A 23,305-nucleotide genomic window follows, 5' to 3' on the forward strand; every position below is an offset into this window, starting at 1 on the left:
CTTGGCTTTCTATCAGCTCAAATCGCCAGTCCGATCTGTCATTCACCTAAGTGAAAGAGGAATGCTCCACTGAAGCTCTTTATTTATATTCTGCGGTTGCAAATTAAACATTTGTATACAAACTGCATTACTTTCAAGGGTCTCGAATGACTTTTATCGATCTAAGTGTAGTTATGCACTGTTATGATAGGTCATATTCAAGCAGGAAGATACGAAAATATTCAGCTGGTGATGGTATTAGGCACGCAAGCAGGTTTTCAGCTTTGGGTGAACATGGGTGACGCTACTGACACTTGTACTATATGTCCAAAGTTATGTTTGTTTTTTTGTTGCCGAGTGACTTGAACATCTCTGGTAAGCACAACAAGTCTCAAAAATATTTTTTCGAGCAACGAAAATATCAAGTTTATTACCAAATAAACATTATTTGCCGGAAACGGGACTTGTCCTGTTTAGTTCTAAGGAAAGTGTTGCTTAATTGTGCCGAGTGATCAACAATGAATGAATACCTTATGATATTCAAATCTTAAGTAATCGTGCTATAGATTAGGCGAGCCATTGTTTACATTGACAATATAAAGCTGAGTATAAATGACGGCCCGGTGGGATAGGATCAGTTGGGAGTTGCATTTATTCGAATCAAATGAAAATATCATCGAGACACGTCATCAGCTGAAGAATTGAAAAGCCCTGTCACTGCTTACAGCCTCACAAAACCTGGGCACATATAGCAGAACTGGGCCAAGGGACGTTCGCAGAACTAACTTCGAATGCGGTGTCATTCCTGCTGTTGCTAGTACTCGTTACTGCTTCTGTTTATCAATGATTACAATCCATGACTTATTGTCTATTCGGGAGCTTCCATTGTGATGATAAGTTCATCAATCATGTTCCGCCTAAAAGAGGACAGTGGGGGAGAATACTTTGAATGAATCATTCTTTGTATCTTTATTGATTACAGAAAAGCTTTGAATGAATCATTCTTTGTATCCTTTTTAATTACAGAAAAGCAGAAAATTTAAGTGCGTATCTTTTGAAATAAGCGCTTCTCCTCATTGCTCGTATCTTTTATATCCGCCACCTTTATGGTAAAATAGAACCCAGATGGATTTAACCCATTTTTAAATACGAAACTGTATACAAAAACTTTCAATGTTTCCGTCAAATTTGAAGCCGATGTCTTCGTTTTTACGAGCAAAACAATATTTGTTTGTAAACACAGACAGACACACGGAAGTGCTTTAGTCGATGCGAAATTTCATGTCGATCAAGAGTTTATATACTTTATTGCACCTCTGAAGCTACCTTCTGGGTATGGCAAACAAACGCGATCCTTCTTTAAATTACATTTCAGCTGACTTTGCTGGTTTGGTTGTGTATTTGTTTAACAATTTAGGAACGAGCTCCATAACTATAACCTACAAAACGGCACTTGAGATAAAAATACATAATGTATAATGTAAAGTAAAAAATTTCCAAACCATTCGTGTGTGTGTGTGTGTGTGTGTGTGTGTGTGTGTGTGTGTGTGTGTGTATGCTGACATTATGCCGTAATCATGTTGACTAATTACCCCAATTTATATAATGGAACCATCCAGTTATAAATGAATCGATTTACAGGAAAATTTCCGAATGTTTTTTGACTCGATCCAGGAAGAAGAAGAAAAACGAGAAAAAAGAGAAAATCGACAGATTCATCTCAATGCTCATGACGCTTCACGAAATTTTAAAACATATAAACATAATAAGATTTGTGCTCCTTTTGCATGTACAGGAAACATGGCAACTTACTTTTTTCTAAGGGAATTTGAATATCTTCCGGACATTGTTTGCTTCTACTATTTGTATTGTAATTCCACTTATTATACCCATCATGTATAAAACTCAAAAAATGACGGTTTCGTGAAATATGATTTACTGCAACGACTTACGATACAATGACGAGAATTTCGAAAACGAATTCAAAGCGATTCTGATAGCTGACCATATACCGTCTATGTGGGACGTCCATTAAATATTTATGATCTCTTATCTGCAAATTACATCCCTGACGACTCAATGGTTATATATATATGCTTTTTACGTTTTGAACTGTTTTGCACCGTATTGCTGGCTCTTACAAACGAAATGAAGAATTGAATAGAGAGTCGTGCGGTGAGTAAGAGAGACAATAATGTTTGAAGAAAGAAGTTTTTGTTGTTTATTTACGAAGAATTGCAGTTGAATTGCATTAAAATTTGCGGGCCGCCCTCTATGCTCGCATAATTAATACAACTCTTTATTAATTCCCTTTATATTATTATATCTTTTTACTTTTTATGGAATTCTATCTGCCATGTATTCATAAAAAATTATTCATTTATGCGGAGAAAATGGCTGGATCTAATAACAAGGAGCGTAACATATCCTGCTGACCCAATTTAATCTCTTGTCTGCGCTTTTCCGCCTATTTATTTATTTCTTAATTTTTCTTTTTTTGGTTTTGTTTTTAATTAAATTAATCCTATTTATTCATTTAAGCATTCATCTCATCTTTAACTAATGAATCCAGTAAATGTATGAAAAAATAAAAAAGAAATCATTTTTTTCAATTAACTCTTGTGATAAATGCTGTGTGGCTTTAAATGCTTTTGCTTTTTCATTTGCTTTTATATATGCTCATGTAAATTATTTTTATTTTTTTGTTTCGTTTTTTTTTTTTTTTCGTTTCTTTCTTCTCTTCTTTTTTAGCCCCCGAATCGGCTAAACATGAAAAATCAAAAGGTATTAACTTTTGTGTTTATTTGTTAGAAAACATTTTCTTAGAAAAAAAAAACACAAAAATAATGACAAAAAATCTGTAGAGATTAGAAAGTAGACAAAACATCGACTATTGTAAATATAAGTAAGTTTGAGTAGAGGCTCTTTGTGATTGCAAGAAATAATTTTCCACAAAATAAATATATATATATATGTATATATAAACACATATATATATAAATAAACTACATTGCATGCGCTGTTATATATAAAAATACACATACACACATACATTTATACATGCATACTTTTTATTAATGCATATGCAAGAATTTTAATATATTTTTATACCATCACAGGGCATAGAAATTTGGCAAGTATCGTATTTGTAGTGCGTATGAATGTTCAACGGAAACATGATAAAGTCTTCGTTTTCTCAATCAGAGTTAATAGCGGAATTTGTCAAGAAAATAGCGGAATTGTCTGGAAAAGTCCTATCTTATCATCTTTAAGCCAAGTCATGTTACGTTCAAGAATTTTATCACATCACTAAAACCTACTAATTTTGATACCCTATACTAGCTATTAAATTGTGTGCGAACATATGCACAACCGAGAACAGCTTAATACATACCCAAGCTTTATTATATCCTGTCTATCCATCCGTCCGTCCATCCGTCCGTTCCTCTATGCATCTGATGTCTATCCACGTAAACTTGTATTCGACTTAAAGGTCGCAAACTTTCTAGATATTTTGATAAAATTTGCTATACTGGGATGTGCTGACCCAAGGACGAACGCTATTGAAAGTAGTTCGGATCGGATCACTTTTTCAATCAATGTTTTTACAATTTCATCTTTCAAACGTAAGTCATAATTCTCTCTAAATATTCATCGTTGCTCCTTCTCCGCTTTTCTAGATAATCTATCAATTACCATTACATGACGTCATAGTCTGCACAGCCGGCTTTCGTCATTTGGTATCCATCCGGCTGATTGCCAATTTGACTTTGTATTGAAGTTATGACTCCCATTGTCACATAAGGCGCATCGAAAACTCCTCTTTGTTTCGCCTAAGCAGCTACAGCTGTTGCTATTTTTGTTCAAACTTTTGATGAACAAACGCAATGCAGAGTTTCCCAAATGTAGGGCCATTAAAGCAACTCTTACCTGTAAACTAATGGTGCGAATGTCAAGGAAATTAAAAGCTGCTGGTACTATCTATATGGCCTCTTTAATAGTGGTAAAAATCTGTATGTGATCCTATGAAATTATTGAGTGATTTGTTACATAAATGAGTTAAGTAGTAGCAGTAAAGGCTTCGGCTCAAGCCGACTGTGTCTCTCTGTGGTTCGTTCATGGCACTTCCGAGTTAAAAGTCGGACTTTATACGCATTTACGAAGTTTCAAAGATTTCTATACCCTACCCTTTGCTTATGGTCCACGTAGTATGTTTAAATTGTCCGGATGTAAATAACACACAGAAGAACCCGCGTTTCTGAATCAACTTAATCTTTTCTTGAGATGTTTGGGCTCGACAACAAACCCTAGCTAAAAGGGGATTAGATCAGGCCATTTATAGGTGCTACAGGAAAAAAAATTTATAATTTGAAAAATTTCTCGACTCGTGAGTAATAATATTTCAGCGTGTTAGATCGATGTGAAGAATGTGGATCTAATAAGACAAGCTTGTGAACTATCTCGCACGAAAGGAAAAATAAACCTTTATATGGCAACAAGAGGAACTTGTTAACATAAGCTCGATTCAAAATAATGATTTGATATAACCGTATTTGCTGGACGCCGCCCTCTGAAAAATAAGTAGGGTATTTATTCGTCGGTGTTGTTTAACTCTTGTTGTTTTGTTCTTTTTTTTTATTATTATTCGTTGGCCCAATGTCAATAAAAATGTAGTAAGTACTATAAAGCTTTGTAATTTTTATTTATTTTTTTTTTTTGAGAGAATAAATTGAATTGAATTTAATTTCTTTTACATTCGTCTAATAATAAATCACCCAGAAAGTACTCATATACTATAATAGCCGGTTCAAAAAGGCAAAAAAAAGAAAAAAGAAAAAAAATAAAAATAAAAATAAATAAATAAAAAAGAACAATTTTTATTTATTTATTTTCCTTAATATTTAACTTAAATCAATTGTACATCGAGAAGGGAAAAAAATGCCATAATTTATTCACACATCCAAGAATATCAATCAGCAAAAAAGGTTGCATTTGCTTGCTTTAGTGTAAAAAGAGGAAAAAAGAGGACAAAACTCTCATACATTTTTAACAATTTGATTTACTGCAAACTCGAGCAGACGTACCGTATGGCACCACAAGTATTTGATATGATAGTTTTAAAACGATTTTTCACGGTAAAATATGTTCTCCGTGCTTAGTCTGCATATACTTTATATATTCAAATGTCAACTAAATTGCACAGACAGCTGGATATATCAGCTATCCCCGCTGAACTAGTTTTTGCGTACGTTTCCACGGCAGCAGTGATAGGCAACCAATTTATCTGTCTGTCCGTCTTGTTCGTTGTTTTGTCTATCAAGCAACGCCCTGCGCTGCCCTTCCTCTTTTATGAACAATGCTTCACTCAGTCACTTTCGTGTAATCAAATTCCCACAAATAAAATGAAACACACTAGTGTGTCAGATGTGCAAAAAACTATAAAATTTCATGGCTTTATCCTCATTTTAAACTCCACATATATATATATATATATATATATAGTTAAAGTGTATAATATATAAATGCATAGAGAGCTTAGGTGTATAAAAGCTTGTAACTATCGTATCAATAACGTACGATTGCTTCTTTTTTTCCTCTTATTTTTTTTTTTTTTTTGGTTTTTTTGCCTTCTCTTTCTCTTTCTCTTTTGATATTAGGCACAATATACACATATATACAGAAATGTGTGAAAGATAACTTGTTTCACACAACTTTTTCTTTTCTTTTAAAGAAAAATTCTTTATAATATTTTTTCTTTGATTCCTAAAATCCCTTAGCTTCGAAAACTAGTCAAGTTAATGATATCTCGGCAAATTTTCTATTCATCTACGTATATGAAATTATGAAGGTGACGGTACCATAACCTGTTCGCTACAACGGTTTCCTGGGAAAAACCTACTTCACGTACGTGGGCGTTTAGAGTATTTTAAGAAAGCAAAAAAAAAAAAAACGTTTTCTTAAAATTACACAAATATGTTACGCTGGTCTACCGATAATAACTAAACATTGCAGCTCATGTGTCTTATGTAAATCTTAAAATAATATTTGTCGGCATATGGTTCGATCGGTTGTCCATTGTTGGTTGTGCGAAACTCGCAAGCGTAGAAGATAGACTTTTCATTCTACACTAAAAAACACTAACTTACACCCCATTGACATCTATAGGTCGACTTGTCCAGTCTTCGTGCGTTTTACTGTTTTGGAACTTAACAATTTTGTGCATTACACGACACGTGTCATCATAGCTCAGTAATTTCTTGAAAAACGTCTATCACTAGAATATCTGAGGTCAGGCTCTGGTAAGAAAACGCTGTGTCACACAAGAGGGTATGTGTGAGGGGGTTAAGGTTACATATATATGCAGTTAAGACTTACCCTCCTATAGGAAGAAAATGCATCGATTTACTTGAATTTTGTTATAGTGTCATTGTGTATAATGCCTGGAAATATGCACAGTAAGCGAACCGAGTGTTTGTCCTTTTGTCCAACCATTGAAATGACGATTTCGAATTGGACACTTTGTTTGGAAGAGCAGGCTTAGTTTTCTCTGACCATTCCATTTCCATTCCACCCATTCAAGGGCCTATAAAAATAATTTAAAAAAAAAAAATTAGTCAACACTGATCCATAAGTATCGCACACCGCTTTGGCCTCTGCAATCTAAAGTTATGAGTTTGATAAAAAAAGACTACGAATTTAATCCGTACAAATGTATTTGCTTGCATAGGTGAAGATCCATGACATACACTGCCGTGCTTAATATTAGGTATGGAGTGATCAGTTTTTTGTCAAATTCAATTCAGGAATTTCTTGTCTTACTTTTGCGAAAACCTCTGCACAGAAGATAGCGCCAAAGTAAGGTCTACACGTCTTAACTTTTTTGTTGAGTAAATAATTTCTATTCTTCAGTTATTTTCATCACAAAACACCAAACGTTTGTTCTTGTTGTCATATAAAGGATTACTCGAACCCTTCTGAAACCTTCTATCAATTCTGCTAATAGTTGGAAATGGGTTTGTTGCTAGTCATTCCGCGCAAACTTGATATAGCCTTACCACAGGTGATGTAGGGTAGGGTAAGCTGACCTTTATAAATATGTTAGGTAGTCCGGAACTTTTTTCCAGTTAAAGTAACAAACATAATTAGGGTTAATTAGGGTGTATCTAGTTATGTAAAGCAGACTTATGTCTATTTCGTAGCAAACTTCCAATGTGATCAGTTGTGTTATATCAGTGACATGTAATTTTTGAAAAGGAAGATCACAGTGAGCATGTAAGACAGAGATACTGTACTTCTTTATTCCAAAAAAAGGTAAAACAGCTACAGAAGCATATAGAGAAATATGTGTGTAACGCTGTAGCAGAACGCACTTCGTTCTTACCGCGTTCTGGTAGGCCTGATACTAATTAATGACGGCCAACTAAGGGTTATGATTGAAGTTGATCGACACATAACGATTCCTGAGTTTGCAGGAAAACTTGATTCATTCGAAACAACTGTTTCTTGCCATTGATTGTTGTACGCAAGCCTAATGGTTTTTCTTTTACCCTGACGTGTTAACAAAACCTAAAGGGTCATATTTAAAAAAAAAAAAAAAAATTGCAACAGAAATGCAAAAGTATCTAAAAACGCAAATAAGTTTTTGCTTTCCATTGCTAGGATACTCATGAACATTTCTCATATTTCAGGCCAGAATGGACTGACAAAAGACTACTCAACGTCAGCATTCCCGCAGCGGAAGCTGTGCATCGAAAATGTTTTAGTTTCTTGATAATGGAAATGCAATGCTGCTCTTAAATCTGGCACACTCTTATCACTTGTGGTTTCTTTCAAATTTTAAACGATCCCAGCAAAGTAATATGAAAGCGATATAAAAACGTATTGAAACACAAATGCATTTATTCATATTTGTGTACATACCTAAGTGCATATAGATTTCTTATGCAAATCCGCGCGCAGCATACATATAACTAAATGACAATAATGGAAAATAACATTTGCAGTCTTTTTGTTTAAAAAAGAAAAAGCAGTCAACTGTAGAAGAATCGTAGAAAAAGTAAAAGTTTTATAATGCCGCGATTTAGTTATACGATCAAACACGTATATGCGGAATTTTGGTGTCGCAAATCTATGGTAAAATAAATACAAGAAAATAAATCAGAAATGGGAAAATACCAGAAGAGAACTATCATCTTGGTTTATCCGTCCATCCGTCAACTAAGCTCGAGTAATTTTCTTGCTAAATAGGAAACGTAGACGTTAGAGTATGAGGCTGCGAGGCTGTACTACTACAGGTCAGGTCACAAATGAGTTCCTATGCAGGAAAGCAGAAGTTATGTTCGTGTCTTTCCTCTACAAGTCACTGGAACAAATTAAAACTTCGTTTGCACTAAGCAAGGCTAGGAAGGATTCGTTTGGTTCTTTGACAGTTATTTAGTGTGATACGCCTTGTATTAAACTGTTGTTCGTAATCTCTCCAAATCGAAGTGGAAAAGTGCATAATCGTCATGTGATGCTTCATGAATTTAAACCCACCAATAATGCTAAGGCTAACCGATAAAGTAGATAGAAATATGTCTTGTTCGTTTTCAAGTCCTTGCCCTCTCGTAAAGGCAAAATTCAAGTGAAATAATATCGCAAGAAGATTGAAGGCATCATATGCACCCACCTAGAAATTGCCGCTACCTAGAGATAAGGGAGGGCAAGTCGTCGGGTATTAATGCTACACAATAATTATTTATGACTGAAGGTAATATATAAAGTTAAAATGGATCTCACACTCACACTTCGACAACTTGAATACACAGTCAAAATTCTGCCTTATTGTTGAAGCCCATAATTGCGTGCAAGGGATTATCGGAAAGTATGAATAAATGTACAAAGGATTCAGCCGTTGTTTACAATTTCCCAATTTTTAAGTATTAAAAAGATAATGATAAACTGACTGCCTACACACACCTTTCGATGATCAGTTTTAAAAGAAAAAAGAAGAAACACATTTCAAACGATCGTATGTAATAACAATTATTTTTATACCTGTGAAAAAAAAAAAAAAAAACAGAAAACACAAAATAAACAAGTAAGAAAATTATATTGGATCGTGACCGAAACTTTTGTACTCATCATCGGTGGGATCCTTAAAAAAACCGGAAGGAAGGATATTCTTTTGTGAATTAGTACGCGGGAAAGTACTTACCACAGATACTGCACAGTTGGGCTGACGGACACATGGACAGACAAACAGGCGGACATGCTTTGGTGCATTACGTATTCGAAAGTGATCAGAAATTTATCAACTTCGTGTTTGGGTTGTGAAGCTAAAGAAAATTTAAGTTTTGATATACCATAATATTGGGCAAGCGTTGTCGATTTTTCCATTTTTGAACAAGTACTGCAGCATCGTCGATAGACCACACGTTCCAACTCTCGTATATTTATCTGCTCTAGTTTATGAGTAATGAGCGAATGAGGAGCTTTTCTACTCCTTTTAAAAAACAAAGATTTTCTCACTTTACATGGTACTGTGGGTGTATCCTTCGACCGATTTGGCCCATTCTCCATAACAGCTTGCCTGCAAGAACTTCTAATATTCCTGCCTAAATATGTTATTATTTTTCAGTTTCCATCCTAGGCTTGGTCTTCGTGATAACTCCTACATATGTTAGGATCTAAAAAACAGATCTATGTGATCCATCACACAGATCCGTTAATTTTTTTTTACCAAATTGCTACTATGCTATCATCAAATATTAAAAATCAAATCATTATAGATAGCCTTATTGGCTCTTTTCGCCTATAAGAGTTTACATATTCTGAGAAGCTTTATATGCGGTGATATTCGAAAAATAGACGTACGTCGATCAAAAGTCGGGAAAGTTGATTTCTTTGTCAATTTACTATTATGAACTAATTTTTTTCATAAAATATTGAAAGCTAAACCAATTGACCCTATAAAGACTCAATCTTCGTAATGTCAAACTTTTATTATTCAGCGAGTTTTGTGGGAAACTTTTGGAGTTTGTTATCTCCTTTCATATGGCGAATGGGAAGTGGTAATAGGGAGAGCTCGTCCTAGTGTCAAAGCAAGCCAATGTACCGCCAAAATTTTTCCAAAAATATACATGAACAGACAACAGACAGACACGCTGACAGACCGGCTTAAATCCATTCAGAAATCAATTCTGTACTCGTCGGTAAGATAATAGGTGGTACTGTCTTAAGCGCTTCTCGATCCGCACAAACCTAATATACTCTATCTATACCGCAAGTGATGTAGGCACTCCATATAAAATAAAAAATATTTGATTGTAAAATGGTTGAAAAGAATTTCTTAAGGGATTTTATGTTAATGATACCGTATATTTATATATATATATATATATATATATATATATATATATATTTGTTTGCAGTTGAATCCCCTTAACAGAGAACAATTGTTGCCATTCATTATTGTTGTTGTCGTCGTTCAAATCTGAATATCAACTTGGGCATACTGGTAATAACAATAGCTACATTAGCACATTATAAGCATGGCTTCCGTACGTACGGGTACGTATGTATACCGTATTTTAGCAGAACAAAAGAGAAAACAGAGAAATAAAGTAAAGCAAACAGTAATTATGCTCTAATTTTTATTCCACCAATTGTGCGTGTTACTAGGTTTCTGTGACATTACATATATATTTGTTCCTTTCCAATCTTGGATGCATTCGTTTTCTCGTATGGATGATAATTTTGTTTTTTTAAAGTCTAGACTAATGTTAAGTAACTATATGAAATATGTACAAATAAAAATTAAACAAGAAGTTTATACACATGAAGTAACGTACGTATGAATGCCTTTTATTACCATAAAAAGGAAAAAAAAAAAAAGAAAACCAAAGAAGAATACAGACAACGTAATACAGATACGAATAATGGAATAAATACAACTACATCTACAGATTCAAATACATTTATTGACATCGGCTAGGCAGCTATAATAGCATCCGAAGAAATCATTTTAGCTGATCATCTTCTATGGGCGGCCCTCATGATTTAAAATTTGCATATCAGAAGCACGACGGGCACGAACAGCATCGTTAATATTCTAAGAACACAATTTTCTTCTTTTATTAACTTACGTAAATGATTCCTTAAACAGCCGCCTATGATAGAGGGCGTGGCGAAATTTTCAAGATTTCAAACATACAATTCTCCACACAGCAGTACACGTTCGCTTGGAGCTCTGGACGCGATTTTACGCAACGCAAAACAACGCTACCGAAATCGCTTTCATTCCTTTCGTTTGAATTTTTTTACAAGATCACTAAAATAGCGTCCTGAGAACGTGTACGCGGTGGATTAAAATTTCATATGGCATGATAAAGCAACTTTAACTTGCAATGGCCCAAAGTAGGTATTCTGGAGCAGAGAGCAGAGCTTATGTAGAGCAACAACGCATTCAAATACTTTACACACCGCATCCATTATTTGATCATAGCGCAATAATGCAAAGCAAGGCTCTGCTGCATAAATTAGAAACATTTCAAATCCTATACATGCTGAGAATAGTATCGAACGGCTGAAGAAGAAGAAGAAACATAACCCGTCATCACTTGTAGCCGTTCTGGGTGCAGCAAAGTTATTACTGCAAATAATGCTAAAAAATAGTTTATTCAAAGTATACTCCGTCACTAGTTAAGTAAATATGCGTAACTGAAAAAGACAAATAGGACGGACTGACTGAAAAAGAGCTCTCTGTTGTTTTAAAATTATTGTTGAGCGGAGATTGAGCAAACAGGTGGATATATTCCGCAAAGCGGTTATTGCGGTGTACTTCAAAAGAAGCAGCAATAAATTACGTCTGATCGTCGCGACTTTCTGACACACGGAGGACATGTATAACAGACAGTACAGTGCCTTTCGCTTATCTTACTTGGGATTACAACGTAATCGGGTTGATAATGAGAGATAATGAGAGCACCCAGCATAACAGAAATGTTAATCTCCAAGAAGTTTTCCCTAAAATATAAAAATGCATAAGTGTATAAATAAAAAAATGAGTAGATAGCCTGATGCCCAGTCTAAAGGAAATACATGCACGGATCGAGACACAGCTATCAACATAGGAAGCAATGCCAGTGCATGCTCTTATGATTACTCTGCGCGTGAGTAGTCGAGTAGCTGAGAATCGGGACTACTAAATTCAGCGAGTGCAAATGTCAGTCCAGTAGAGCATCGCACCTATAGCGAGTGCCACTTACCAATAGGTCAGACAGGTCAGGACTAAGCTGCGGCCGTCATTTGGTTATCTGTTTCTCTTTCCTCGCGTTTTTCTGACCGTTCCCCTGTTACTTATACAGGGGGTGGGGTGAAGTTTCTTTGATTTTGCATAAAAGAAAGCTTCTGGGTTTGAAAAAACAAAAATAAAAACTATTCTAATTAATTCATTAGAAGTTCCGTTACTCGTTTTTGGTGTTCGCTAACATTAAAAGGAAAACTTGTTACATATTTTTATTTTTTTATTTTTTGCACTAGCAGTTGCCACGGTGTTCAGTTGTTGCAATTGTCAAATTTTCTGATTGTATATACGGGACGAGGTTTTTGTTGTGGGTAAAACTTTTATTCATTTATTTACGCTGGGCTTCTGATCTATTGCGAGCGAAAATGCAACAAAGTATAGTTTTTAAAACATATCTTTAATGGGAGGATGTGCTGAAAAAAATGGAGAATAAACAAATAATATAAAAATGAAATTCTCTTGAGAAAAAGTAAAAACAAATTTTGCAAAAAAATAATGGGATTTGTCAAAGCAACTTATATCACTTCTTGCCGGCACCTGTTTTAAAATAATTATGTTTCGGAATATCTCGTTAAAGTCATGTTCATTATAACTGTACAGTTTGTTTGCCTGTTTTTTTTGTTTTTTTTTTTTTTTTTTTTTAACATCGTAAACACTGTTCATGCTCTTCTTTTCATACTTTTTGCACATATCTACAAAAATATCCCTACTGAAATATATATATATATATATATAAAAATAAAAATAAAAAATTAAAAATAAAAACAGCATATAGTATACGAAATGAAAATATATACAATTTGCAAAAGCCAAGTGTAGGTAAATGTCTTTAGGTTACTAGGTAACCCAGAAGTGGTGCACACATACTTTCATAAGCATACCCATGCCATTTAAAACGAGAGTCATATGTCTGTTCAGTCCCCATAACATATATGAGGTGAGAGGGTGCGCAACGGTCTCAACTGTTGACTAATGTGTTTTAACTGTTCTTGTGTGGTTTTAGCAAATGCATGTTTTTTGCAGGTCATCTCAATTATTTACTTTTTTAGGGAGAAGAAAACAAAAATGAATAATAAAAAGGAAGTTAAATTGTAAAGGTTAGCAGCATATACGACTATATGCATACAGCAGATAGTAGGCACCAAGCATCAAGCACCAAGCATCCAGCAAATGAAGGGTTTCATAAAGTTCGCAATACATATTCAGATTTTTTTATGCTTCATTGCTTCTCTTTCTTCTACCACAGTTAGAACTTTGCATGAAACGACGATAGCTTCCGTTTAACTGATACCCGGCAAGCATTTACAAAGCTAAAGAATCCTCAGTACTCTCAGTTCGCCTCTGACGAAGAAAAGATGAATTTTATCGACAAGTTTTCTTTTATCCCGGCCTTCTTTTACCGCCCCGTTGAACTTGATGACAAACATTCATTATACGCACACATAATACTTTACATTCATCTGACGGAGGGACACTTAGTCATCATGTTTTATTAAACGAAAATGCTTAAGAGAAGTGAAAATGAACTTGAGGGAATATTTTTTTTCTCGAGTGCACGAAAATGATGCAAATGTGTTAAGCAAATGCAGTTAAGCAGAAAGCACTGCATTTGATTTTTTTTTTTTCGTAAACTTTTTAAATCAACTTCTTTTTGAATGTTGTTACATTCATTTAACGCAACTTGATTTTCACTTGTGACGGGGGTAAAAATGCAGCCGTACGTTGATCATAACGTTTCTCATTCATTCAGTTGAAATGTGAATAAATATTTTATCGTAATTCAAGGCTCTACCTCGACAGAATTCAATTCAGTATTAATTTAATTTTCTTCTTTTATTTATTTATTTATTTTTTTTTTTCTTTTTTTTTTTTTATTCGTTTAAACTATATGTTTAAATGCACGAATTTTTCCTTTTTAAATGTTGAATTTATTTTCAAAAAATTTTCTTTCATAAAATTTTCGAAAATGAACAAAGGAAGATTAAAAAAAAAAGATTTAAATAAATAAATAAAGATAAAGATTTTTTTTTTTTTTTTTTTTTTTTTTTTTTTTTTATTTGTAAATTCGTAAAATGGTTAAATCCTGAAACTTTTTCATTGTTTCAGTCTTTCTCGCAATGCAGTGGCGGCTGCTTTTAATGCTTCCACTCTTTTACACTTGCAACCAATTTGTAGCCCTTGCCATACCGATGTGGTAGGTTATAAAAATGTACAAAAGAGAGGATTAATTTAATTTTCATTCTCCTTTTTCTTCTTTTTGGCATTTTTCTTTTCTTTTTTCTTTTTTTTTTTTCGTGTTCGCACTTAAGCACAATGAATGAAATTAATGTTGATTGTAATACACTGGTTATAAACTCTTCAATATCTGATGAATGAAAATAAAAAAAAATAAAAAAATAAAAAAAAAATCAACTTGAAAAGTTTTGACCAATATGGAGAATAGTTTTCACAGTCTTTTTATATATATCTGCATAAAATTTCGTAAAAAGTTTTTTTTTTTTTTTTTTTTTTTTTGCCTTAACTTCCTACGTACGCACCGAGGGCTAATGCTTAATTGGATGAAAAATCTTATTACATTTTTCAACGAATGTTAAATTAACTGAGTCATTGCATTTGTAGCAACTAAAAATATGCTTCGGAAAGCAATGCAAACTGTATGCAGAACTTTATATCTCAAGAATTGACTGCGAAGAGGACGTTACTGTTAACAAGAAAGAAGAAAGAAGTAGGACACACTCTGATCGATATCTGCGTGGGCAGGGATTAAATTGTTGTATTTTCTCAAAATTTTATTTCATACGAAAATTATCAAATAGTTTTCTCTATGCAAAATTCGATAAATCGTTTGTGTCATCAAGATATGTGTATCATATGCGATATCATTTTTTATTTACATCCCGCGAATGGATTTTCGCTTTATCTTGCAGCCAAGTAATGCTCACGAAATAAACCGTACCATTTTATTGCCCCTTTTATACTCACGAAAGTATATTCGCTTTGCAACGCCTGGAAGGAAGCTTCAGTGACCCCATAAACTATGTAAATTCATGACCAACATCAAATGTTGAATGGACTTAAGCGGCTCTGTTTGTCTACCTGTCTGCGATAAACGGTTTTCCTGGTCACAAAAATAAGGCTATCAACTTAATATTTGAAGGAAACGTTGAAAACGCACCAAATCGATAGAAGAACACACGCACGGTAGAACATAAAGTGAGCCCACCTCTGCTTTCAAAAACAAAAAACGTATAGTTTTTCGCGCATTACGGTAGCAATGCTTTTTAAATTTCCGTTAGTACTTTATCAACTGCTCGATGTAGCGGTCTACAGTTTATTGCCAATATTCGAAAGATAGTTACTTAGATGAGACTAAGCAATTGATTGGTTGTGTTACTCAGGAAAATGTCTGCAGTAAACAAAACTAAGATCGTCTGTATTAATCGCCGAAAAAGAAGAAATGTAAGATAACTAAACTAGTTTCACAATTGCACGAGTAAGTCTTAGGAACCTGCATCAGAGGCTACCAAAAAGTTCTCATTTAAGATAGGGTGTTTCTCTATGTAGCCAGCGACATTAAGGCATCTAGCGATTTCGAATAAAATTTGAAAACTATAGATATAGGTCAACTTTTAGTAATCAAAAAGCGAGTTCCGAGTTCTCATTGAACGCTTGCAAACAATATCTGAAACATACTTAATTTCCGCTCGGGACACACATATAATTAGATATATTTAATGCATGGACAATAATATATTTAAACAAAGAAAAAATTCTACTTCCTTTGACTTTGACGCTTTGTCCAAGCATTAGTCTTTCGCGTATATACACACATATATAAAAAGCAATAATAAGGTTAACCAACTGCCAACAATTAATGAGAAGAAATATGAGATACAAAGTTTCAAGATTTTCCTTTCTTTAAGTTGATGATGCATAAGAGTGAAAGCTTAAAACTTTTCTTGTGTCCTTGCAAAGCAAGTAACATGAAACGCAAAAAAAGGTATCGCGCTTTAATGCTTTACAAAGCAAGCATAACAGTCAGTCCTTTTGAACATCTCCAGCAAAGCATTTAAAAGCCCGTTTTTCGTTCATTTTGCACTTAACTCCCCATTTTCTTGCTTGCATTTGAAGAATGCAAGACTTGTAAGAGGAAAAGAAGCAAACAAAAAAAAAAAAAAAAAAAAAAAACATATTTTTCTTACAAAGATAAAGTTTAACTTGAAATTTATGATCTTTTAACAATTTTACCAAGGCTTACATTTATTTATTTACTTTTTATTTGTTTTACTTTATCTCTTCATTCATTCTTTCATTCCGCGCACACACACATACACAAAGAGATCTTTATTGTTCTTGACTTAAAATGACATTTTTCACTTCACTCTATAACCATACACATACATGTTCACATACGTAGTAAACACTCTCGAATTGTAGTGTGCAGTTGATTTTATGGCCGCTTGCCTTTAAATAAAACTCAAGATACTGCTCTTTATGTTATTATTGTTGTTGTTGTTGCGGTTGCCGTTTAATTCGTTTTCATGAAATTTTTTCAATGATATTCTTTTTTTCATTTACAGACTGGCGTAGCACAGATAGCACCGACCACCACGATCGAGTCCAACGACAATTGTCCGTATCATCCGATAGTAAATTATTAGATGATGATATACGAGAGGAAACTCGCGTCATAATGCGTCCAAAGAAACCACCCAGACCGAAATCAGAAGTTTTCCTCAATAAACAAGACCCGCATCCGCGTCGTAAACGTTTCAGTGCATTTGGTGTAAGTATTTATTTACTTATATATTTATTTATTTATTTTCTTCTTCTGCTTCTCTTTTTCCTCTCTTTAATACAAAACGCATCGTCTTGTAAAGTCTTTTATCTATGGCCTAAAGTAGTAGTTGTTTCTTTTCTTCTTATGCCCATCAAACAAAGATAATATGCTAAAGTTGTTTTTCCATTTGTAACATTTGGGTTGACGCAACAAAGATCTCCTATGATTCAAATGCAAGATTCTCAACAATTGATTAAACTATGTGCGTCCATTCTTGCGCCTGTTGCTAGTTACTGGACAATTGATGATCGTCAAAAATTCAGCTATCTGAGTTTACCTACATTGCCAGTTGATGGCCGCAAATCAAGTTTGAAAAGGGGCATTATTCTCCCCAAAGTGTATACAGTCAGTGATATATGGAAAAACCTGCAAGCAATACACCCGATAGCGAATGTTGGCCTGCAGCTGATTACAAATAGTTTCGAAATAAAAAAATTGTGTAAAAAGCGGATGATACGCCCGCAACTAAAAAAGGATCTTATAGTTTTTATATACGTACCGCCTTTAGGTGACGAGCATCAAAAATTCGGCTCAAAGCGAGGATAAGTTTTTTGCTTTTAGTTTTATTTCTTTGCAGCTTTAAGTACACATAACTTAGTTTCTCTGGAGTTTGAGTATCATAAATAACACTCTCGTTGTCATTGTGCGGTAGTTTAAATCAGAGTTTTTTTTAAGAACTTGCCATGGCAGCAATAAAATAAAATTAACCAAAAAAAAAAAAACAAATAAAAAAAATATGTCCTTTTTTCAAACGTTAAGTGCAATTAGAGAGAAAAAAAATGTAAAAAAAATGTAAAAAAAAAAAAAAATTTTTTATCGCTATCATTAAAAATAATAATAAAAAAAAAAAAGAAGAAATCTTATTTAAGTATTTTCATAAAATAAATCTTCTCTATCTATTACAACCGTAACGCAAACATAAATTCTTGGCCGTAGTTAAGTGTGCCATTGAAATGCTTTCAACTAACTGCGTTTGCCGGTTCGGGAGTATGTACCGTAGTATCGTATCGTCTGTTGACTTTTCGTATGCCAATTGACATCACACGATACGATTACAACCCGACGTTAGATGTTGTTAAATAGCCATTCAAGTCATTTTATAGGCTGAATAGACTGAAATAATCGGTGAAGGGCAAGGAAAAAAATATGCAATCATCCTCTACAAGCACAAGGTGGTGAAGTTGCCGAAGTAACTACCAAAGACGCATTTAAGAAAAACTAAAAATTTATTCCTGGCACATTCGTCGTCAACACTTTCCCCGGTATCGTCCGATATTCCCGTAAATCAGAATCCCGTCACTGGCGCTAACTCCACAAATAAAATTCAAAATGATATTTTGTATTTAGCATTTAGCCGCTCAGCGTGAATATATGTCTTAAAAGCTTTCAAGGCATTTATACATGTGCCACTGCGGGATTCTGTGTCCTACACTTTCTGCCATATATCCATAGATCTTCGGGTGCTGCGAAATTTCGCTTGATTACCGTTTCTCATTTCTAAAAGGAAGGGCTAGGAATAGGGATAAACTGCTTGTTCTGCCCAATGCGATTGTGTACAATATTGCTATACATAACACACAGATAGGTGGAGTTTAGTTTAGTCAAGGCTCAAATCGAAGTTTTTTCAAATGATCATAGATTGTTAGTTCAATCACTAAATTGTGCTAAGAAATTCTTTATTTATTTGCACATGACTTCATGAAAGCGATAGATAGCCGTAGCTTCATCGTCGATAACTTTTGTCCCTGTTTAGATGCCGCTGTATAGTTCTCGATATCGCGTAAACTCGATCGTAATTTGAATGTTTTACTCAACAGCAGCCTTACCTTAAGAAAGATGCATACTTTTTCGACATTTGTGAACTCTGTACTCGTTACTCAGCGCAGTGAGTTCACAATCCACAGTTATCGCGAACCAGAAACCGGTCTCAGTTTTTGTTCTCCACACTTTCTTCTCTTTTGTCAACTTTAAAAACACTATACTACACTCTGTTCATTTATTGTTTAATTAAAGAAAAAAATGAAAAATAAAAAAAACAAAGCATACTTTTAGTTAATAGATTTTATGTCTATTTAAGTTAATTTCGTATATATTGTGTTATTTGCAGGGAGACTCACCGTTTGGAAAACAAGATGCCTACGTTAAGTTAGAGCCTTTAGGGGAAGGCTCGTACGCCACAGTCTATAGAGGTTTTAGCAAGTAAGTACAAGAAAAGAAAACTGAAATATATTCGTAAAGGATTGAATACTTGTATTTAATATGAATATAAAAAAAAGAAAAAGAAACAAATATAAATCATAGAATGTAAATAAAATCTAAGGTTACTTTGACAGAAATTTGATTGATGATATACACGCGACATGCATTATTTGACGGCAGTGCCATCATAATGTAGCACATTATACATCAATGACCTAATGGGCTTTACTCAATAATTTGTTTGTTTGTAAATTTATGAATATTTCATTAGTAACATTAACTTTTTGCCTTGCCTTCAACTTGAGCTACAAACTCAGACTAGGCACTCACCTAATGATATTGCCTGGCTTAATAATAACAATAAAATTTCTACCCGTTTGCCATGCCACATGATAAATGCTTACCGTTATCGTTATTATACGCTAACACGTCTGTCGTGTCCTAAGTGATAATGCCATCATATGACCACGAAATTACGAGAAAGTATAAATAAATACGACTTTCACACTGCCTTACTAACCACACCTCAAGGATGGTTGGTCACATGAAACAAAAAAATGCAGTTTTCTTTAAACTTTCTTCTTTACTCCTTGAACTTCTCGTGCTAAATATAATACTGGAAGATAGAATTGTTTTATCAAATCCCTGAATGCTATTGGATTCATGAAATTCTCAAAATAAAACTCCACGGGAGATTAGTCGCAGCAAACTCCCCTTCGCCTTTTTTCTCCTTCATTAAAACTGATAGGTGGTAGATTCATATTCTTAAAATGTCCTAACAAGCTTTCATTAGTCAGTGTTGGAAAGACTTAGAGCTTCAAAGATGATATAAAGTATGTATGCATTTTTGATCAGTATCCGTGTCTGAGTCTATGTCAACACTTCGCGTGTCCATCAATGTAACGTTTGGCGAAAAATTGTCCTGGTCATACAAATGAAAATATCGACTTCAAATTAGGCAAGCGCATTAGAAGTTCCTTCATGTAGGTTAGTATTGAAAACGATCGAAATTGTCGTAAATGCACGAATTGATCGCAACGCAAACTGAGAACAAATCAAAAAAAAATCGTTTTTCTCGTTATCCATAATTTGCGAGAGATACAATGCAAAACAGCAGCAGCTACGCGAGTGCAAAATGCTCGCCACGCCTTCCCAACATTACTCAGTATCGAAATGTTATTTATGTTGCGTGGTTAGCACAAAAGATTCAACCAGAATCGAATGCAATTATCATCTTACTTACTCTTGTTCTTCCTTCATTTACCTTTCTATATTATTTTTTCGTCCTCCGCCATTTCTGCTCTTTTGCTTCTTGTTTATCCTTGTGTCCTCCTATCATTTTACATACCCTCTTCCTTCCAATTTTACATTAGTGTTTACCACATTGATCAATTGCTTTCATAGCCTTGAGGTAAGAGTGCATTACGTTTGTCGTTGACTTTATAATAAATTCCATATACATGACTGCATTAGATTCCATATATAAATGCAGTTAACTTGACATTTCCTCTTGCCATAGAAAAAGGATTCTTTAAAGATTCACCAACGCCATTTGAAAATTTTCTATAAAAATGTACACATACATCCATCAAATAATTGACATATTGTACATGTACGTACAGAACAGAGAAAGAAAAGTAAATCCAGTAATTTTTCCATATACCTGAAGTGGTGAATATTCATGGTTTGTCCCATTCTGAGTAGAAATGTCTTTACATATTTTTGCTCTTTCTTAAGAAAACATTTCAAATTTCTCGAAGAAATTTTCTAACCGAATGTAAATTTCTCTATTTAGTTGCTCTCTGCTAATTGTGAATAGCATCCAATATCCAAGATGATGTATATTTGTTTCATTAATACGATTTGCATTCTTAAGTTGTAATGAAACGTTGCATTGCATTGTAATACTTTTCGCTTTGTGCGCATTGTTATATTGAGGCTATGAAGTAAATCTCACTCCGCCCATTTATACAATATATTGTGCATCGATAATAATTAATCCCGTAACGACTTTTCATTCTAATTCTCATTCACATAAAACACTATTGACTTACTGTTCAAATAGAAAAAAGGAAACGGAAAACGGAAAACGAAAAACAAAACACAAATAGAGCAAAACTTCATTCGCTTTTATTTGTTACGTGCTTAAAATATAAAAACGTTGTCATTAGGAAAGTTTGGCATTAAGAAAACTCAAATGATCGAAAAATTTTATGATGGGTCAAAGCAGTGAATCGAGCACAAGCTTATCCTAGTAGAAATAAATGAGGAACGTACACTCCACCCTTTTTTAACGGATTTAATCGAAATATTGACTCAATCTTTATAGAGAAACGGAGATGGCCACATCACTTCAATATGTAACACTGACTGGTGGCAATGAATCGTTCGCCTACCCATTACCCGTGGAACCGATCAAACATACACAATTGTAGACGTGATTAGCTCACAAGTACCTCGCAACAAAGAAATACTTTTAGAATTCGTAAGCAGTAGAAAGTGAAAAATGTGGGAATTGGTGGTGCGTAAATTCCTTAGAGCTATCGAGATATTTTATCATGAACAGTATCTTTATGAAGCAATTTATCCGGCCTTTCTTAACAAAACACTTCACAATTCATATATTGACTTTCTGTCCGCGAACTTTTCAGTTGCTCTTTAATACGTAAATATATTTTTGCCTTAAAATAACTTAAAGTAACAGAGAGATTAAAACCGTTCAACCGCATTTATTCAACTTTTGGAATAAATGACTAACGTCAGGTGCGTATTAAAGAAAGAATGCAGTCACTGAAAAGCGAATTTCAAAGAGGATATAAAGCTTAAAGAGAATATAAGCGTTTGATTGAAGTGAAATTTTGATTCGATATGCTCATGTGCATTTATGTCTCTCTCTCTCTCTCTCTCTCTCTCTCTCTCTCTCTCTCTCTCTTTCTTTCTTTCTTTCTTTCTTTCTTTCTTTCTTTCTCACTCTCTCTCATTCTCTCACTCTATATTTCTCGCCCCTCTCCCCCCACTTTACTCCCTCTCTTTCTCAGGTGTACATTAAAGAAAGACTAGAGTCACTAAAAAACGAATATCAAAGAGGATATAAAGCTTAAAGAGAATATAAGCAACGTGAAATTTTGATTCGATGTGCTCATGTGCATTTACATATTTTATCCATCACTCTCTCTACACCTCCGACCCCACTCAGTCTCTCTCTCTCACTCTCTCTCTCTCTCTGCTATTCTTAAGATCATCACCAAGACTTTCAATTGACATTGTGACTTCTTGGTATTCTGACATACCATCCCAACGAATTTCAAATTTGTGATTATCTGTTCAGCTGGTCACATAGCAGTTTTTCAATTCAGTACACAAGAGTTCAAAAGAAAAGTTTAAAGAATATAAGTAAAATTTAAGAGAAAAATATCAAAATATCGAAGCAAAGATACCTCCTATAATTTTTTTTTTTTTTCATTTGTCAATTTGGATTTAGTTTTTCGCAGTATTATACATTTTGAGGCACGAATAATATCGGATGAGTGTATGTGACAATTATGTGATTCTACTGAATCAATCATCAGATTGAAGAACTTTTAAAGTATGTTTTCAAATTAATTGCAGGTCCAAACTTTGTGACTTTCATAAGTTGGCCATCCCGTTTTGTCATACAGTCAATATTTGATTACCTTTCCGGAATACTAAATTTGATACGAGGTCACATAAACGATAGTAAGCAAACTTGGTCACAAGTTCGTACGACCAATGACAGGTGACAACGACCGAATATGACTGTGATTTTTTAATTAACTCGAACGAATAGTGATCTGACTTCCCATAAATCAATAGAAAAATCTTAAAAGAGAAATTTTTAAATATTTGACAAACCCGAGCAGAGATCGATCGCAAGTCTAGCATAAATTTACGCAACTAAAAGCTCAACCGCAATCGGCTTTGCTGCATTCCGTCGCTTATTAAAAACGAAAAAAAGAAATCCAATATTTATATGTTTGCGT

At 34.0% G+C, this 23,305-nt stretch overlaps 1 protein-coding gene across 10 annotated transcripts in view; it reads left to right on the forward strand.

The window, feature by feature from the left end:
- Positions 1-23,305, forward strand: part of LOC119631442 (cyclin-dependent kinase 14) — a 262,242-nt gene that overhangs the window by 207,957 nt on the left and 30,980 nt on the right. For 8 of the 10 annotated variants that reach the window (XM_038023638.1, XM_038023640.1, XM_038023639.1 and 5 more), the window contains 3 exons: positions 2,731-2,763; positions 16,846-17,051; positions 19,213-19,304. In XM_038023638.1, the coding sequence (XP_037879566.1) occupies positions 2,731-2,763; positions 16,846-17,051; positions 19,213-19,304 (331 nt within the window). The remainder of the gene's footprint in view (positions 1-2,730; positions 2,764-16,845; positions 17,052-19,212; positions 19,305-23,305) is intronic. The other 2 variants (XM_038023645.1, XM_038023643.1) reach the window with 1 other exon arrangement.

Source organism: Glossina fuscipes, unplaced genomic scaffold, assembly GCF_014805625.2.
Source record: "Glossina fuscipes isolate IAEA_lab_2018 unplaced genomic scaffold, Yale_Gfus_2 1, whole genome shotgun sequence".
Taxonomy (NCBI): Eukaryota; Metazoa; Arthropoda; class Insecta; order Diptera; family Glossinidae; genus Glossina; species Glossina fuscipes.